This window comes from Engraulis encrasicolus, chromosome 14 (genome assembly GCF_034702125.1).
Source record: "Engraulis encrasicolus isolate BLACKSEA-1 chromosome 14, IST_EnEncr_1.0, whole genome shotgun sequence".
Lineage (NCBI taxonomy): Eukaryota > Metazoa > Chordata > Actinopteri > Clupeiformes > Engraulidae > Engraulis > Engraulis encrasicolus.
This window is the reverse complement of record NC_085870.1, coordinates 43244954-43262453: the sequence shown is the minus strand read 5'-3', so window position 1 is coordinate 43262453 and position 17500 is coordinate 43244954. Positions and strand designations below refer to the sequence as shown.

Sequence of the window (17500 nt, the reverse complement as noted above, 5' to 3'; positions counted from 1 at the left end):
GCCAGAGATAGATTCCGGATACTATTTTAGTCCAGTCAGTGTGTGGGCTGTCATTAAAGTTGTCATTGGGCAACAGAAAACGTAGGCCACAGTACAATTTGCTCATGCTTTATGAACTTGTGGGGATATCTTGCCTTCCAAATGTTGTCACCTACCATTCGTTGTAGATACCTTGGTAACACTTTAGAATAACTACCTATTCACAGCTTTATAAGCACTTTGTTAACATTTAATAATAATAAACATTTAACAAAGCATTTTCAAATGTTTGCAAATGTCTAATAACCATTCTACGACGCACACAGTGGAGTGGAAATCAACTACTGTGTCAGTTTTATGTGTTTTCATGCCTTCTGGTCTTTGGAGGAAAAACTTCCAGGACCAATGCGACTGCACTGTGTCTGCTGTGTTAATATAGTATTTCTTGCCCATTTATAAACCATTTTGTTGATAATTAGTTCAGTATTTATAAAGTGTTTATAAAGATGTGAATAGGTTGCTATTCTAAAGGGTTACCGATACTTGATAAAAATTGATAACTTTTTTTTAAACCCACCAAAGACAGAGCAAGTTTGTTTTGGGTTTTAAAGCCCAAAGGGTTTTTCTAACTCTTTTATCATGTAGCTGTCCCTTTAAACCAGACTCTCCCAGCCCGGTCCTCTCTATAAGAATGTTATGGTACGGCTCCTTCCCCTCCTCCCCTGCTGGTACTGACCACTTGGTATGACCCATAAATCCCCATGCAGCCAGCTTTATTGTTGTGGTCCAGACTGGCTGGGAAGTGGCTCTAGTCTAGAGGCGGCTCCCTTCAGGAAGAGGTGTCGACTCAGCCGGCGTGTAGCGTACCGCATGCAGTGACAGCAAGGGAAGCATCCAGGAAACTTCCCTTCCAACGCTGTGGAGACGAGGACAGAGAAGCATAGAGAACAGGCAGGGCACCGTGCTATACAGATAAGTAGAAATAAGTATTTGTGTACTACAGAATTAGTGATTCCTGTATATTTTAAGAAGAAGACAAATAGAGTAAAAAAGAAAGAATAAGAAAAAGAGGTTAGGAAGTTAGGAGTGAAACAAAAACAGAGACTGCAAGAGAACAAGGAATGATTTTCTGACCATCATCCCTGGCATTGCTGCGTCGAAGAGCCAGAGTGACAGTGACTGGGCTTGTGCCAGCCCGCGAGCAATATCCATCTATCCAGGACATCCATCCAGCTATACCCCAGAGGACCTGACCTCCCCTTTGGATCTCTTCTCTCCTCTGCTCTCTTCACTCCTGCATTCCTCCACTCCACTCCTTCACTTCTTCACTCCTTTTCTCCTCCACTCTTCACTCCTCCGCTACTTCTCCTGGAGCTGCTGACGGGATCATCATCATCATCATGTCTGCATCCGCCAGTAACTTCCATCACAAGCGCATGTCCTGTGAGTATCTGTCTCTGTCATATTGTCACAAAACTCAATGTCAATGACTATACTCTGCAGCCTGAAACGAAAAGGTGTTGAATTGAGTTTTAGACTCAAAATGGACTAAAAACAACCTGCTTTGTCTGATGACTTGATCTGTTCTTTTTTTCTTTTCCCAGTAAGCCAATATTTAACAGTGCACTTTTGTCATTACTGACAAAATATATATGATTGGGAAGTGTGGGACACATTTAAAGGCTCCCCCACCCCCATTTTCAACCTTTTTGGTTTCTGTACTTTACCGGTTACTTTTCGGTTACTTTTGTTTTTGTAGGACAGTTACTGACTGATCTGTGTGGTCTATCAGTCATGAGGTTCCTATGACTGGATAAACATACTGTAATATAAGTACTTGTAATACATAATTTAATATGGTTCATTGAAATAGTTTTTCTCTAAATATCAGTCCAATGAAATGCATTATAATGTTGAAATTAAGCTATTGACAATGTTCCCCCAGTGTTGAGACTTGAAGTGTCCTATACTTTCAAATGTCGTTCCAAAAGTAGAGTGTTTGTTTGAGTCGTGCAGTAATGCACCTTTGCCAGCTGTACAACCCTGCTGTGGCCCTGCTGACAGATAAGAATGGACACAAATTATTTACGTGGAGACACAGTATTTAAAACTTCATACATTGTTTACATAATAATGGATGATGTGTATGTATACATACAAAGCCTTAGGCCTACATAATAATACACATACACACATATTACATACATATACATGTATAATGTCCACTTTATTTGCTGCATTCTGCACTGCCTTTATTTCAGGCCCCATCCCCACAACCTCCTTCTAAAAAGGGCCGAAACACAAACAAAAAGGGAAAAACCCCAGAAGACAATACCAGTATTGAATGTCGGGGTCATTGACTGTTTACTGGCATAGTATGTGCAATCCATGAATGTAGTGTTTCACATAATATCATTCAGCACATCTCAAATCATCCCTCTGGACTGGAGTCACTCACTGGACTGGGGGAGAAATAGGGCTCGGGCACTTTTGGCTTAAAGGGCCCCCCCACATAAATAGTGGCGTAGAACTGACTTACCCGTGGGCCCTGCACCCCTATTTTCAGAAATGTAAAAAAAAAAATATATATTTTTTTTACATTTCTGAAAATAGGGGCCCACAAGGGTGCGGGGCCCACCGGGAAATACCCGCTATGCCAGATGGCCTGTACAGTCCTGGGAGTCACTCCTCACGAGGAGTAAGAGTAAGGGGAGTGTGGGTGATTGAGAGAGTGTACATAGTTTTAGAGTGACTCCTAAGCTCCTCGCCATATTTGGACGCCAGCTCCATCTCTGATTGCGTTCGGTCTCTCGGCAAGCCTTCAGCCACTTCGCCACACTGCACTGCACTTGTTTGAGTATCATGTTTAAGGAGCGTGGAGGTATGCTGGTCTCCTGGAGTGCCAGTATTTAAAACAGTGAAATTTATCTACGTCGAGAAGTGGTCAGTCAACCGACAGGAATTTGAAATGTGCTCCTGGGTGCATGGTGTGTGTGTGTGTGTGTGTGTGTGCGTGCATGCCTGCGTGCGTGTGTGTGTGAGAGAGGGGTGGGGGTGGGGGGGGTGTGCTATGTGTTTATGTGCCTCTGTATACTATGTCATGGTGACCGTGACAGTCCACACAACCTGTAAAGTGTCCTGTCCATGGAAGTACATCAACTTATATAAACAGGATATCCTAGACATACGTACTACTTACTCAAGGCCCAAGGCCACACGTGTGTTGTGTGTAGCAGGCCCCTCTTGTCAAGCCACTTCAGTTTTACTGTAACATTGATGAGCCCTAGCGTGGCGCTAAGGGTAGGGCACTCGTCGACTACGCGGTTGACCCGGGTTCAATTCCGGCCTGGGTCCTTTGTTGGCCCTTCCCCGTCTCTCTCTCCCAACTCGCTTCCTGTTATTATCTTCACTGTCCTATCTTATACAATAATAGCTTGAAAAGCCTTCCAAAAATCTAAAAAAAAAAACCCCACAATTGATGAGCAAGACACTCCTGAGTGCAGGGGCCTCAGGAATACTTGAGCATTTCCTCCAGCACATTTCAGGATTAGCAAACACAGAGGGAGGTCACTTAAAGCTCACGCGCTGTCCTGTGAGGGAGTGAGTCGTCTGAGTCACGTGTTGTTGTACTTCCACTTCCCACGGCACACTTGGCTACTAGACGTCGCCACCGCCTGTTGCTCCGACCCAGCAGATGCGGACCGACTGAGACTGTTCCTCTTCTATGCTCTGCTTTCATGGAGAGAGAGAGAGGAAGCTATAGGGACATTGCAAATCAAATTTGTCACAGCAGGCAGGAAGACCCATCTCTGAGAATGTGTGTGTGTGTGTGTGTGTGTGTGTGTGTGTGTGTGTGTGTGTGTGTGTGTGTGTGTGTGTGTGTGTGTGTGTGTGTGTGTGTGTGTGTGTGTGTGTGTGTGTGTGTGTGCATGAGAGAGAGACAGACAGAGAGAGGGAGGGAGGGAGGTAGAGAGAGAGAGAGAAGGAGAGACACAGAGACAGGCAAAGGCACAGGCACAGGCAAAGGCACAGGCACAGGCACAGGCACAGACAGAGAGATTGTGTGTATAGATGTGTTTATGAGCATGCTTATATGCGTTTGTATGTGCACATGTGTGCGTGCTTCTACGAGTGTGAGTGTGTGTGCACCTCTATGTGGATGCGTGTGTTTGTGTGTCCCTCTATGCATACGTGCGTGTGTATGTGTGTGTGTGAGTGTGTTTGTGAGGTGAGAGTTATTGTTCCGGTGAGTGTGTGTGACCTTAGAGCCATGCGATCTGTGATAGGTGGCCCCTCTCTGGATCGCAGCTGCTGATCTGCTCTCGAGAACTCCTCCGGAATGTCTTGGCCACTCACCCAGCAGGAATGTTTCACTTGGCACTAAAAACCTGTCGGGGGTTTATGGGTACATCTCTATCTCTCCATCTCTCTCTCTGTCTTCTTGTCTCTCTGTCTCCCTCTTGGTCTCTCTCTGTGTTTCTGTATCTCTCTCTAACCCTGTCTACTTCTCTGACTCGGTCTCTGTTTATCTTTATGTCTCTGTCTCTGTCTCTGTCTCTGTCTCTGTCTCTCTGCCTCTTTATCTCTCTCTCTCTCTCTCTCTCTCTCTCTCTCTCTCTCTCTCTCTCTCTCTCTCTCTCTCTCTCTCTCTCTCTCTCTCTCTCTCCCTCTCTCTCTCCCTCTCTCTCTCTCTTTTTATGAGGCAGTACTGATTACTGACACTTCAAAGTTGGGCTCATTATGTTGCTTTTTATCAGCTAGAGTGTATAGCATACTGTACATTATTATATATATAATTTCATCTCCTCTGTAGGAATCGTTTTAACCTTTGTATATAAATCTATAAATCTACAGTTCCTGACTTGTAAAACGTCTTGTGTTGCCAGGACACCCGGACAAGCACAATTTGAAATTGACATAGGCTATCATAACATTTAGAGGCTTGTGCTTACATATACGTCAGTTCTGTCACGGAAGAAAGGTTTCTCATACCTAATTTTAGCACCCACAAAGTCAGCTTTATTAACTCTCTATTTTTGTTTCAATGTTTGTGCGTATTTTGAGTAATAACAAACCTTTTCATTTCAAAACGCAAAGTATATTTGTTCAACACGCCCTTTAAATATGACCTTACAGTGCATCTAGTATTAATTGGGCCCAAAATATCTTCTCCTTTGTGAAGTCATGTTTGGCACAAGGCCAAGATAAGCATATGATGCAAATGCTGGATAACACAGTCAATGACATCATGTCTTTCTATTGTTAAAACCACAGCCAGTCTGTTCGAGGTTTAGCCTGTTTACGTACAGCGTAAGAGTTCTTCGGAGATAAGTTCTCCGAGGCAACGTTACAAACAAACATAGTGTAATACTACTTATAGCCATGACATTCATGGTGGCTGACTGTCATGATTTATGTAGTCATAGTCTCGACCAGTGACAATTCTAAATGTAAGAGAGGGTGATGTTTTTATGCTGATTTAACCATGTAAATAAAGACAGTGAAAATAACACCTACCATGATGCAGGCACCTGCTGGCACTGAGCAATTGAAACTGTGAAACATCTCTTTAACACCTTACACTAGTCTTGCTTCAGACCTCTGTGGAAAGAGCCATGAAGTGATAATTGAATAACCCAAACCAGAAATACCTCAGACCTATACTTTTGATCATCCCTTTTGTAAGTTTGTTTTTTGAGACCAACGGATGCACTTTGTTTGGCCACTGTAGGCATGACAACAATGCACAATTTCCATGGTAGTGAACGTGTTTGACGTACACACACTGCAACAATGTTGTATACCGAGAGACAACCAGAAATAACCCCACAAAGCTGCTGACTCAGAAGATGGCAAAGACTGATCCCACCCTTCCTAGCATTCTCCATTCCTCACCCCTCATGGGGTCATTGTTGGTGTGCAATTGGTACAATGTAGCCTTTTGTCTTGCTGTTGCGATGGGCACTTGTCCCAGACAAATAGGCTACCACAAGTTCTCCACTTCTCCAGTTGATATGGTGTCACTGTTGGTGGGCAATAAATATAAGTTAGTCTTTTGTCTTCCTGCTCTGATGGACACTTGTACCAGACAAATCAGTGTATAGACCACTCTTTCATCCGCATGGTCTCTATGGTGTATGGTGTAAGAAATAGAATTTAGTCTTTTGTCAAAATTTCAGCGGTGTTTGGCTGTTGTTATACACAAACCACAGAGGATCATTTCTTCCTCTCTTTTGCATCAGCGGTGATCTGGTGATAATTCCGGTGCAGAGAATAGGGCTCCTATTGAGAAGAGCAGAGCTGGGCGAGGCTGATGTCATAGGAATAATGTGAGATGAAGTGTTGGGATGGAAGGGGATTTTTGAGGAGCCCCGATTGTCCAATGGCCGGTGCTGGCCTGTGCTGCTCTCCATAGTCATGGAGTGTACATTTTTCATACACACACGCACACGCACACAAGCACACACACGCGTGTGTCACACACATACACACATACATGCACGCAAACACACACACACACGCACGCACGCACGCACACACGCACACACACACACAGAGTAAATACTGCTACTGCAATTGCTATTGTGATGTTCTCAGAAATTACTCTGCTCAAATCCTGCAAGAAATAATTCACTTTTGGAACTGAGCCCAGAATGAGAGAAAAATCACACTCAAAAGACAAGATGAGAGAGGAAAACACAAATATGGAGAGAGAGAGAGAGAGAGAGAGAGAGAGAGAGAGAGAGAGAGAGAGAGAGAGAGAGAGAGAGAGAGAGACAGACAGACAGACAGACAGACAGACAGACAGACAGACAGAGACAGAGACAGAAAGAGAGATGGGATGATATAGAAAGACAGAGAGGGAGAGAGGGACGGATGGATGGATGGATGGATGGGGATAATGATACTCCTGATAGATATGTGGCCCTAGGTGCTGCAACATACTGACCTCAGCTCATTATGCCCACAAACGTTCATCACACAGGCTCACGTCTATTTGTTTGTTTACTTGTTTGCCTGCATGTTTGTTTGTATGTTTGCTGTTTGCTGACTCCACCATGTCATAATCTCCACCCGTCACCTGACCCCACCCGACCCGTACCGCTCTGTAGCTCGGATGTAGCGCTGTGATGCAGCACAGAGAGAATTTGGGTAGTCAGCACTCCTCCCCTGCATTCCTCACTCTCTCTCCCTCCCTCCCTCCCTCTGTCCTGCCCCTCCTCGTGAACTGGATCAGAACCAAAAGCTCTCAGGTTACCTCAGTGCAGCCCTCTAGGGCTATAGGCTATACCTCACCGCAAAGCCCAGCTCTCAGCACCACCACATCCACACAGGGCCGTAACCAGACATTGTCAAATACAGAGGTCAAATACTGCGTTCTGTATGGTATACTGTAAATTTAGAATGCTTAAAGGCCGCCTCTCAACGTCATTTGATTAATATTGCTGTGTTCCCCATTGTTATTGAATGTGTTACGCGTTGGTCCTGTTTTAAAAAAACGTTCTGGTTGCTTTGTTTCATCGTTTTTGCAAGCTAGCACGGTGGCTGGTGGAGAAACGAGAGGGTGTTCCGGGTTTTTCGTGGAAATACGTCTCTGATTGGCTCACTCCTCCTGCTCTCGTGGAAATGCGTCTCTGATTAGCTCAGAGTCGCCACTTCCCCCGGTGGTACTGCACTATAGGGGCGCCAACGGAGGCGTGCAGGCCAGGGGGTCAGGATTTGGCTGATTAGCTTCGCCGATTAGCAAGGCACTTCCTCGTCGCAATTCCGCCACCACTTCGCTCAAAGAGGGTGGACGCGATTGTTGGGTGCGCAAGTTTAGTGTTGGGCACACATACCTATACAGGTGTGTGGTTGGGCACCTCCATGCATCCAATGCCCGTCTTCCATATATCTTTCTGGTCAATCGTAAGTCAGTCATTAATGTGGCACGTAATTGGCTGAGTAAACTGGTGGCGGAAACGACTCCATCTTTGAAGCTCAAAATTTCGTTCAATTTTGGCTGAATTCAATAGCCTAGCATTTCCCATTGAAATGACTGGAGGCGGGACTTATTCACTCTCTCCAGTTCTTATACTACCTCCATGGTGCAGGCTCCATTCAGGGCTGTGCTCTTTCGACAGCGACCCCTAGGCGAGCTGCAGGCACGGAGCAACCAGAGTGGGCATGCTGTATGTATGAGGCTTTGTGCTTTGTGTGTATCTGAGAGTAGCAACCAGATGATAGCTAAGCTAGGTTTCGGGCCACCAGACGTTGCTTGTTTTGAAAACAAGCAGAAAAAAATTACTCGACATGTTTTTTAGAAAAATGGGTCGACATAAACCTTTGTGGGCAACGCCTTCTTTCGACGTGACGCAACACAGAAAGGCTTTCGTGATTCGCTCGTTTCTCTGCATTATTTATGTCAATTGGGAAACACCGGGAAACACAGCCCGGCGAGGTGACGCACCGCTACTACGAGAGCCTTGCAAGTGAGGAGTGAGTAAAACTGTGTTTTATCGGAAGTTGGCCTTTAAAATACTTCAGTCAAACTTTTATGTTTGTTTTCATTAATCACTGCCTTGAGGATAAATGGGGGTGTCATATACAGACTGCATTTATCATTGTTGATCAAATATCAATTTCATCAGATACATTTACATTACTGAAAAAATACTGAGGATATGACCTCTGTGTCCTCAATGGTAGCTCCGGCCATGCCTCCACATCATCCCACCAGCAGCAGCATGCAGCAGTGGCAAGCAAGGCCAAGACTTCAGACTGGCACATGACTTCGGTACTATGACCTGTGCAGGAAGCTATTTCGGGTTGAGTGATAGGATGAGGCTTCTAGAAGATAACACTTCAACAGCCAAGGAGCTGACTGATCGTCGCCCTTAGAATAGGGCATCAGAAGCTCCAAGCCCTTTGATTGGATCATAGCTTTGAAATGTGGAGCGCCACGTACATTCCCTGGATGCTGATTGCTCAATGCTCTAAGGGGGCATTGAGAAGGATACAGCTGAGAGGGGGCGGTGCTTAGTTCCCATTGGGGGTATTATTCTATTTTTATCTTTTAATACGAAGGGGTTAAGCTTATGAGGGGGTCAAGGGGGCGTTTGTTCAAAAAGGTTGAGATCCACCGTTAAAAACTGAGGAAGGAGGAGAAGCCGGTGTCCTGCCCATCGAGCTGTGCTACAAACCGCTCCTGGATCAGTGGTTAGGGTTAGGAATAGGGGAACAGCTTACTGGTAGCTTGTCTCGTCAAAGTACTAGGCCTACATATCGACCGAACACCGGCCCTGAGGCATCATGGGTAGTCGTAGATGGTCATCGCCTGACACCAATTGAGGCAAACCTAATGAGACATGTCCTGCTGACCCCACCAAAGCCAGACAACAAAGAGCCGTCTGTCAATGTGTCTATTCCTGCCCCTGCACTTCACATGCGTGTACATGTGCATGGGCTCACTCGCACATGCAATGCTTCACACGCATGCACACATTTTGCATGACCACCTATTCCATCTTAACATATAGAAACACGCAGATACTGTATGCATACACGTACACGAACACACACACGTGCGCACGGGCCCGCGTTCACACACACGCGCGCACACACACACACACACACACACACACACACACACACACACACACACACACACACACAAACACACACACACACACACACACACACACACACACACACACACACACACACACACACACACACACACACACACACACACACACAAAGTTGATGTCATCTAATCGCCTCACTATCAGAATATTCTCTCACAAACCTTTTTCAGTTTGTTACCAATCTAGAACAACACGCGTGTCAAGAGAAAACACTCCTGACATCAGCCAGAAAGCATGTCTTTAGTGAAACGCGTGGTCATGCCTTTATCTGGATCAGACATCGCCACTGAAACTTGATAGGCGACACAAAAACATCTTAAGTCATTAGCTAAAATGACAGCATAAGCCACTTAACACTCAAAACACCACAAAATCCCACCATGTTGAGTCATGTTTTTTTCTCTCGAGAGAAAGCACTTGGCGGCACAGTGCTGCAGTGCAATGTGATAACAGCAGCCACTGTAAACTCTGCCATGAGACTCAGAGAGAGGGCGCTTCATAGCAAAAGGGCTCATCCATAACTTCTTGCGCTAACTTTGTCATACACACACACATTCGCGCTCCCTCTGCTTTTATTTCTTTTCTCATCATTATTTCAGGGATATTGAACTGGTTCTGGCCCAGGGACCACCATTCATAGTAGGGGTGTAAATCACAGCCTGAATGACGATACGATACTTAAGAATTCCCTACGGTACGATGCGATTCGATTTTTTCCAATTACTTTTCCACTTCTATTATGTTATGGAGCTAGGGCATTGGACAGCAGCCAGTGATTTGATTATTTTCAATACTTAAGAATGCCCCACGATACGATGCCATTCAATATATTTTGATTATTATTTACACCCCTAATTCATATATGTATATGCGTACATTTGCAATAGTTAAATGGCATAGCGGCTCTTGGGCCACCAGCAATATTGCCACGGACCACCAGTGGGCCATAGACCACTGGTTGAAAACCCCTTCTTGCATCAACTGTACTCTACTGTATTCACTTTCCTAACACGGTGTACTGCATATTGCTGTTCAGCACTTGGATCCAAGACATCTGGAGAGCCTGAGGAGAGGGGTAGCTCATACAATGTGCCGAATTCACTCACTGCAAACTTTAAAAGAAAATAGTATACCTTCGTTGGGTGGCCAAAAACCGACTAAATGAAGCTCTATTTGACTTCAGAGAAATGGACAGCGAAGAAAATCGAAGCCTCATTCATTTGACCTTGCAGAAATGGACACTATGTCATGGTGATGTAATAACATTTTGGGGAATGTTTGATAAGACGTGTGCAGGGGTGGGGTGAGTTAAGTCAGAGCTCAGTCATAACTTCACTGGTGCAGTTTAGCCCAAAGGATCACAGCGATGGGGCGGAATGGTAAGAGAGCCTTCCCAATTAATTAGAACATTAACGTCACAGTTTTAAATTCATGTCTTTATGTAACAACTTCTTTCTTACGTAACAAGTGGCGCTGAACTTCAAGAAGAGTAAAGCTGTCCTCACAGTAGAGAAAAATTAATCATATTTTTTCACGTGGCACTAAAGCTTACAAATGTTTTTGTAAGTTGTGTGATGGCTAAAACTAAGTTTTGTAAGTTGTGTTTTCACCCTTCTGTGATGGCCTTGTTGCAGGTCACAGTTACAACAGGGAAATACCAGAGAGTTCATGATCCAAACCACTCCAAATGAGCGGCTGTAGATTCCTACAGTAATTGGCATCTTTGGATGGATGCTTGGTGTTTGAGTCATGAGAAAAGGGAACATGCGGAGAAAGCTGTCCCTCTTTTTCTCTTACCCTCTCTCCCAGCCTGCTGTACTCCTCTCTCCCAGCCTGTCAATCGCTCCGTCTTTCTGCCTTTTTACTGTATCTCTCTATCTCTGTCAATATCTCTGTCGGCCTGTTTGTCTGTCCAACTGTCCCCCTTTCTATCTGTCCCCCTTTCTATCTGGCTGTCTGTTTCTCTCTCTCTCTCTCTCTCTCTCTCTCTCTCTCTCTCTCTCTCTCTCTCTCTCTCTCTCTCTCTCTCTCTCTCTCTCTCTCTCTCCCCTTCTCTGTGTGTCCCTTTCTCCCCATAGACTGGCTGTGGGCAGCTGAGTGAGTCTGGCCACATGGCCCATCCCCTTTGCCCCAGCGTTGTGGTCCTCATGGCTCCTGGATCATCTGGAAAAGACGTTTCCTGTGTGCTGTGTGCAGATCTGAAACCAGCCAGACCATAATGAGTTTTGTTTATCCTGCAGTGCAGCTGAGAACTGAGGGGGATGGCATGGGATGGGGGCCCCTATTTCCTTAGAGAGAGAGAGAGAGAGAGAGAGAGAGAGAGAGAGAGAGAGAGAGAGAGAGAGAGAGAGAGAGAGAGAGAGAGAGAGAGAGAGAGACTGGGCAGCAGCCACCCTTCTGGTTTTGTTGTCCTCGAAGGCTGGGCAGGGAGCTTAGGCTAGGCCACAGCATTTCCTGGGATACAGATTTCCCACAGGAAACGGTACGGGCGAGCTTCCTGCTGGTTCTTTCAACACTTGTCTAAAACTAGCAATGGGGTTTGGCTGAAATGATGCCTGCTTGTTTGTGTTTGTGTTTTGTTTCTGAAGGTCTGAGTAAGAGCCATACGTGTATCACATCAGCTGGTTTGGCGCTATGCTCTTTGGTCAAACCATACCACCACACTCTATGGAGAGAGAGAGAAAATTGAAAAGAAAATGAGTAAACAACAGACAGAGAAAACAACACAGAGCCAGGTGAGAAGGAGAAGAAAGAACATACGTAAATGATAGAACAAAATCCAACATGTGAAAAGAATAAATGGAAAAGAGAAAGTTGAAGAGAGAAAAGGAGAGGAAAGACAAAGCAAGTGAATGACAAGGAAGAGGATATGAAGTGCAACTAAACCCATCTATTTCCAGTCACAGGTTGGTCTGTGAGCGTAGGAAACAAAGGATGGCAGAACATGAGAAGGAGGAAGAGAGCCCAGTTACCCAGTTCCAGTAAACCAAGTCCCTGGCCTGCTTTGATTTGGCCTGGCCTCGGCTGACACAGTGGCTCCCATTCTTATACCCCCTCCACTGCAGTCCCGGCATAGAGACTGGGGACTGGGTCATCCTGTGGACCTCTGGCTCTGGGCAATCGCTCACTTCCGCTGCCATCTCAATAGACCCACTGTGCCAGTCTCTCGTAAACAGAGATGTGTTGCCAAGCGGTGGAATCATCTGTGTGGCCTGTGTGTGTGTGTGTGTGTGTGTGTGTGTGTGTGTGTGTGTGTGTGTGTGTGTGCGTGTGACACACTCACCTCATACCTCGTGCCCTATGACCCTGTTTTTCTCTCTCATCAAAGTCATCAAAGTGTAACACGTCAGCCTTTGATTGGTTTGATCAGCTCATGGCTTTCTTCACCGGCTGCTGTTATGGACCTTGAGGAAGTGTGACAGTGGAGATCTATTTTATTTGATGCTCATTAAACAATTAAGATTTTGTCAGTCACATGCATGTCATGGTGTTTTTGAGCAAATTGTGCCTAAATCTATTTCACATGCCTGACACCAGCCTTTTCAGTGATTCTCAAATGAGGGTTATACAGTTCCTAAAGGCAAAAATGGCACATTTAAAATCCTTTTTTGTTTTTTTAATTCCACGGCAGAAAGTGTACAACCTTCACCCTCAAAAAAAGATCATCCACTTCAATAAGGTGGTCATTTCGTGTTAATGTCATAGTTATTTCAGGGTAATAACTGTTTGCTTTTAGTAACAACAGCAAAATAACCATACAGTTTCCAGTGCATTGTGGTGACACCCTGATGACTCGCAGCACGGTGACACTTTGTTGACACACACACAGACACACACAGACACACTGCACTGGAAACTGTATGGTTATTTTGCTGTTGTTACTAAAAACAAACAGTTATTACCCTGAAATAACTATGAAATTAACACGAAATTACCACCTTATTAGCGATCCGTAAAGTAAAGTGTTACCCAATTTTTTTTACAACTTATTCTATTCTATTCTTATTATATATTGTCAATAGTGAGATGAATGCACAAAGTCGGTGGATTTACACTTACCTTACTAATTTTGTATTGACTTATTTTATTATGAACTATAGCATACAAGAATAAATTGGTTGACCATGTCTTCCATGTTTCTGTCTCTCAAGTTGAATGACATGTAAAGGATTGCGTGACCATGTCCAGCATGTTGCTCTTAAGGACTCACTATGAGCTGGGGCTGCTATAATAACTGCTGTCAAGCTGCTTCATTGTTGGCATGGCACGGCATCAGCGCCAACCTTAGTAGTGGAACATGCCATCTTTGCTTACATAAGACAGTGCTGCTGACAAAGGCATCTCGCATGCCAGCCTTTCCCTCCAACACTATATACTCCCCTTGAAGCCCCCTCCCCCCCAGCCAGGCGCATGGCCCAAATACTAGCCCTGAATACCTGCTGAGAGAGAGAGAGAGAGAGCGAGAGAGAGAGAGAGAGAGAGAGAGAGAGAGAGAGAGAGAGAGAGAGAGCAAGAGCAAGAGAGAGAGAGAGAGAGAGAGAGAGAGAGAGAGAGAGAGAGAGAGAGAGAAATATACCCAGTGTAGCGCAAGGACAGCTGCTCTCTTCAATTGGTCCTGCTCTCTGTCCCCCAGTGAATTACCAGTAGATCCTCCACAGCTAAATGTGGGTGCAGAGAGAGAGAGAGAGAGAGAGAGAGAGAGAGAGAGAGAGAGAGAGAGAGAGAGAGAGAGAGAGAGAGAGAGAGAGACAGGCATGTGTGGGGAGGTAGGTATCGCAGAGCGATGCCTTCCCCTTCTGCCGTGGTTTTCGTGCTTTGAGACAAAATACCCCAGTGTTATGTAATCTCTCCTGTAGTTTCTATTTGACTGCGGAGGAATACATATCCAGGCAGGTCCCTATCTCACTTTCTCGCTCCTCTCTCTCTCTCTCTCTCTCTCTCTCTCTCTCTGTCTCTCTCAACCCCTCCAATCTCATTCCTTCACTTTCGTCTCTTTCTTCTTTCCTTCTTTTGGCTAATATCAACCTCACAAGACCAGGCAGGAATACAGAGGGATGACTTTTTGTTAAATGTCAAGTTACTGAAAAAATGACGGAGGGAGTCGCACTCAACACAGCACAGAACCTCCAAGCACTATGAGGTCACCTCCCTTCTAGTCACAGTGCACAGTGATACAGTGAGTGAAAACGTTAACTGGCACACAGCTTCAGTGTGTGCTCCCTCCACGGCAGCACATGAGTGGACATTTATTATTATTGCCCATGTTAATACACAAGCAAACATCGCCTATTACTAATTTGCTGACACCCTCCTACACACACACACACACCAACGCACACACGCACACACATACACACAGTGGCGGTCCTACAATGAGTTGCGTCCTAATTGATGCCCTGTCCCTTTGTGGCGGCCCCACCCGCAGTATATAAAAAAGTCAAAAAGCGCTTATAATAGCTGACCAAAACCACTTACAGTAATGATATCATCACAACAGTGTGATAATAGTGTACAAATAATAGGCCTACATTTTAAGCGATTTTTTAACATGAAATTGCCGCCCCGCAATTGTCTGTTCGACCTGTCACTTGGTTCGACCCTGCACACACAAACACCAATACCAACACACACACACACACACACACACACACACACACACACACACACACACACACACACACACACACACACACACACACACACACACACACACACACACACACACACACACACACACACACACACACACTCCCCCATCCTCCCATAAGACCCCAGTGTTCCCAGCTGGACATGCTGGTTCTGTGTGTGACTCGTGGGACCTTTTATTTTGTAACCAAGAGCTGTTTTTAGTGTGCTCTGCTTCTAGAACTTTCCGGAACATGACATTTGGCCAGCACCAGGAGCTCCAATGGCTGCTGGTAGCCCTCCAATGGCTGCCACTGTTACATTGGCAATAGCGGTGGTGGGGGGAGGGAGGGGACAGTGTGTGTGTGTGTGTGTGCGTATGTTTGTGTCTGTGTGTTTGTGTGTGTGTGTTTGTGTGTGTCTGCGCGCGTGTGTGTGTGTGTGCATGTGTGCGTGTGTAAGTCCACGCATATGTGTGTGTGAGTGTGGGTGTGGGTGTGTGTGCGCGCACGTGTGCTTGGGCTGCTGATAGCTTTGGCTGGGCCCCGAACAAAGTCATTTGAAAGGCCCCCCTACCCAATACATTCAACGTAATGGGAAAACAGTTCTTGGCCACTCTTCTACCTGGGCCCAGGACAACTGACCATTTTGTATGGGCTGGTATAAAGCTGTTCCATGTTGGCATGGTGACCAGAGAGGAAGAGGCGTTGGCTAGCTAGTGGGACTATAGCAGACATGAGATGAGCTGTGGGCAGGGAAGCCGACAAGGTGGGACAAAGGGGTCATCTGAACTGGGCCCAGGGAAATGGGGGGCCCATAATTGGGTCCTCATTACATTGAATGTATTGGGTGAGGGGCCCTTTCAGATGACATCGTCCTGGGCCCAGCCAAAGCTCTCAGCGGCCCTGGTTGTGGGTAATGAGGCAGTGGACTGTACACAGAGCAGGGCTTTGTGATGGGGTTAGTCTGGCCGGGCTGAGGGGGGGTGGTCAGGAGGATGAGGTGACACATACACACAAACATGACCGCAAACTAACTCTGGCATCTACACAAATATATATGTGCTTCCAAATAAAAGCAGAGAGAGAGAGAGAGAGAGAGAGAGAGAGAGAGAGAGAGAGAGAGAGAGACAGACAGACAGACAGCGAGAGAGAGAGAGAGAGCACAGACTGACAGACAGAGAGAGAGAGAGAGAGAGAGACATGGAGATAGAGACCAGAGATAGAGTTCAGAGCTCAGAGAGACAGAAATGCAAAGTGAGAGAGTTAGACAAACAGAGAGAGAGAGAAAGAGAACACACTCAAACACTCCTCTAGCTGTTCACTTCACTCTGATCCAATCAGACATGTCCTTACAGAGCCCTCTAAAGCCACTGGCCAATCCCAGCCGCTAACAGCAATCAATGTTCATTTGAAGAGTTCTTTCCAAAACACTATAAAAGCCATCAAAGGCCATCATCAGGGCATTTGAAACTGGGCTAATGTTGATCTGAATTTTCCTTACCAAACTCAACCAAACATTTAAACATTGATTTTACTGAAGAAGCTCAATTAAATTAAAAACACCAGTTTTTAATATTTTTTGGAACTTGTACGCACAGTGCTTTGGAAAAGAGCTTGTCATTTATATGTGAAAAATGATAAATACAGTGAACCACAAATGGGGCATACCTAATGTGTCTTTCACCCCCTGCGTCTATTGGGGTTTTGCTGTGGCGTTGCACCTGTCTACATTTCAGAATGATGCTGCCTCATGGTAATTTAAATATGTTTGTGTTTGTGTGTCTCCTCTACTAACTAACACATGTCTTGTTTGGAAACTGTTTGTCCGCCCCTGGTGCGAAAACAATCCATCAGCACATTACCCTCACAGGATCAGAGAGGAGCAGAGAGGAGAGAGAGGAGGCGGATAGCCCTTTAACACCATGCCCAAATTAGCCCCGGCTTTGAAAGCCTAATCCAATTTGGCCGATTCTCGTCCGCGGCGTCTGAACACGTTGAAATCCCCTCTGGACGCTGTTCCAGATGAGGTTCGATGTGAGATATCAATAGGACACAGTGTTCGTAAGTGGCTGAGTTCTGTAAATCCATATAAAAGATATTCTGTGTATTAAACTTTAAAAAAAACCTCATATAGAAGACACATTCAATGTACAAGAAGAAGAAATATAACATAACACAAGAAACATATAAACATCAGAAAATTATAAACATTGTACTTGGAATATGTATGATTGCTCACTTATAGGGCTCATTCTATAGCCATACGTA

The 17500-nt window shown here is 45.3% G+C and overlaps 1 protein-coding gene across 1 annotated transcript in view; it reads left to right on the top strand.

Moving 5' to 3' along the window:
* The first annotated feature begins 786 nt into the window (after positions 1 to 786).
* The window catches only part of si:ch211-253b8.5 (dysbindin), a 27062-nt gene continuing 10348 nt past the window's right edge, over positions 787 to 17500 (top strand). Inside the window, exon 1 of the mRNA XM_063215811.1 lies at positions 787 to 1422. Coding sequence (XP_063071881.1) covers positions 1380 to 1422 — 43 coding nt within the window. The 5' untranslated portion in view covers positions 787 to 1379. The remainder of the gene's footprint in view (positions 1423 to 17500) is intronic.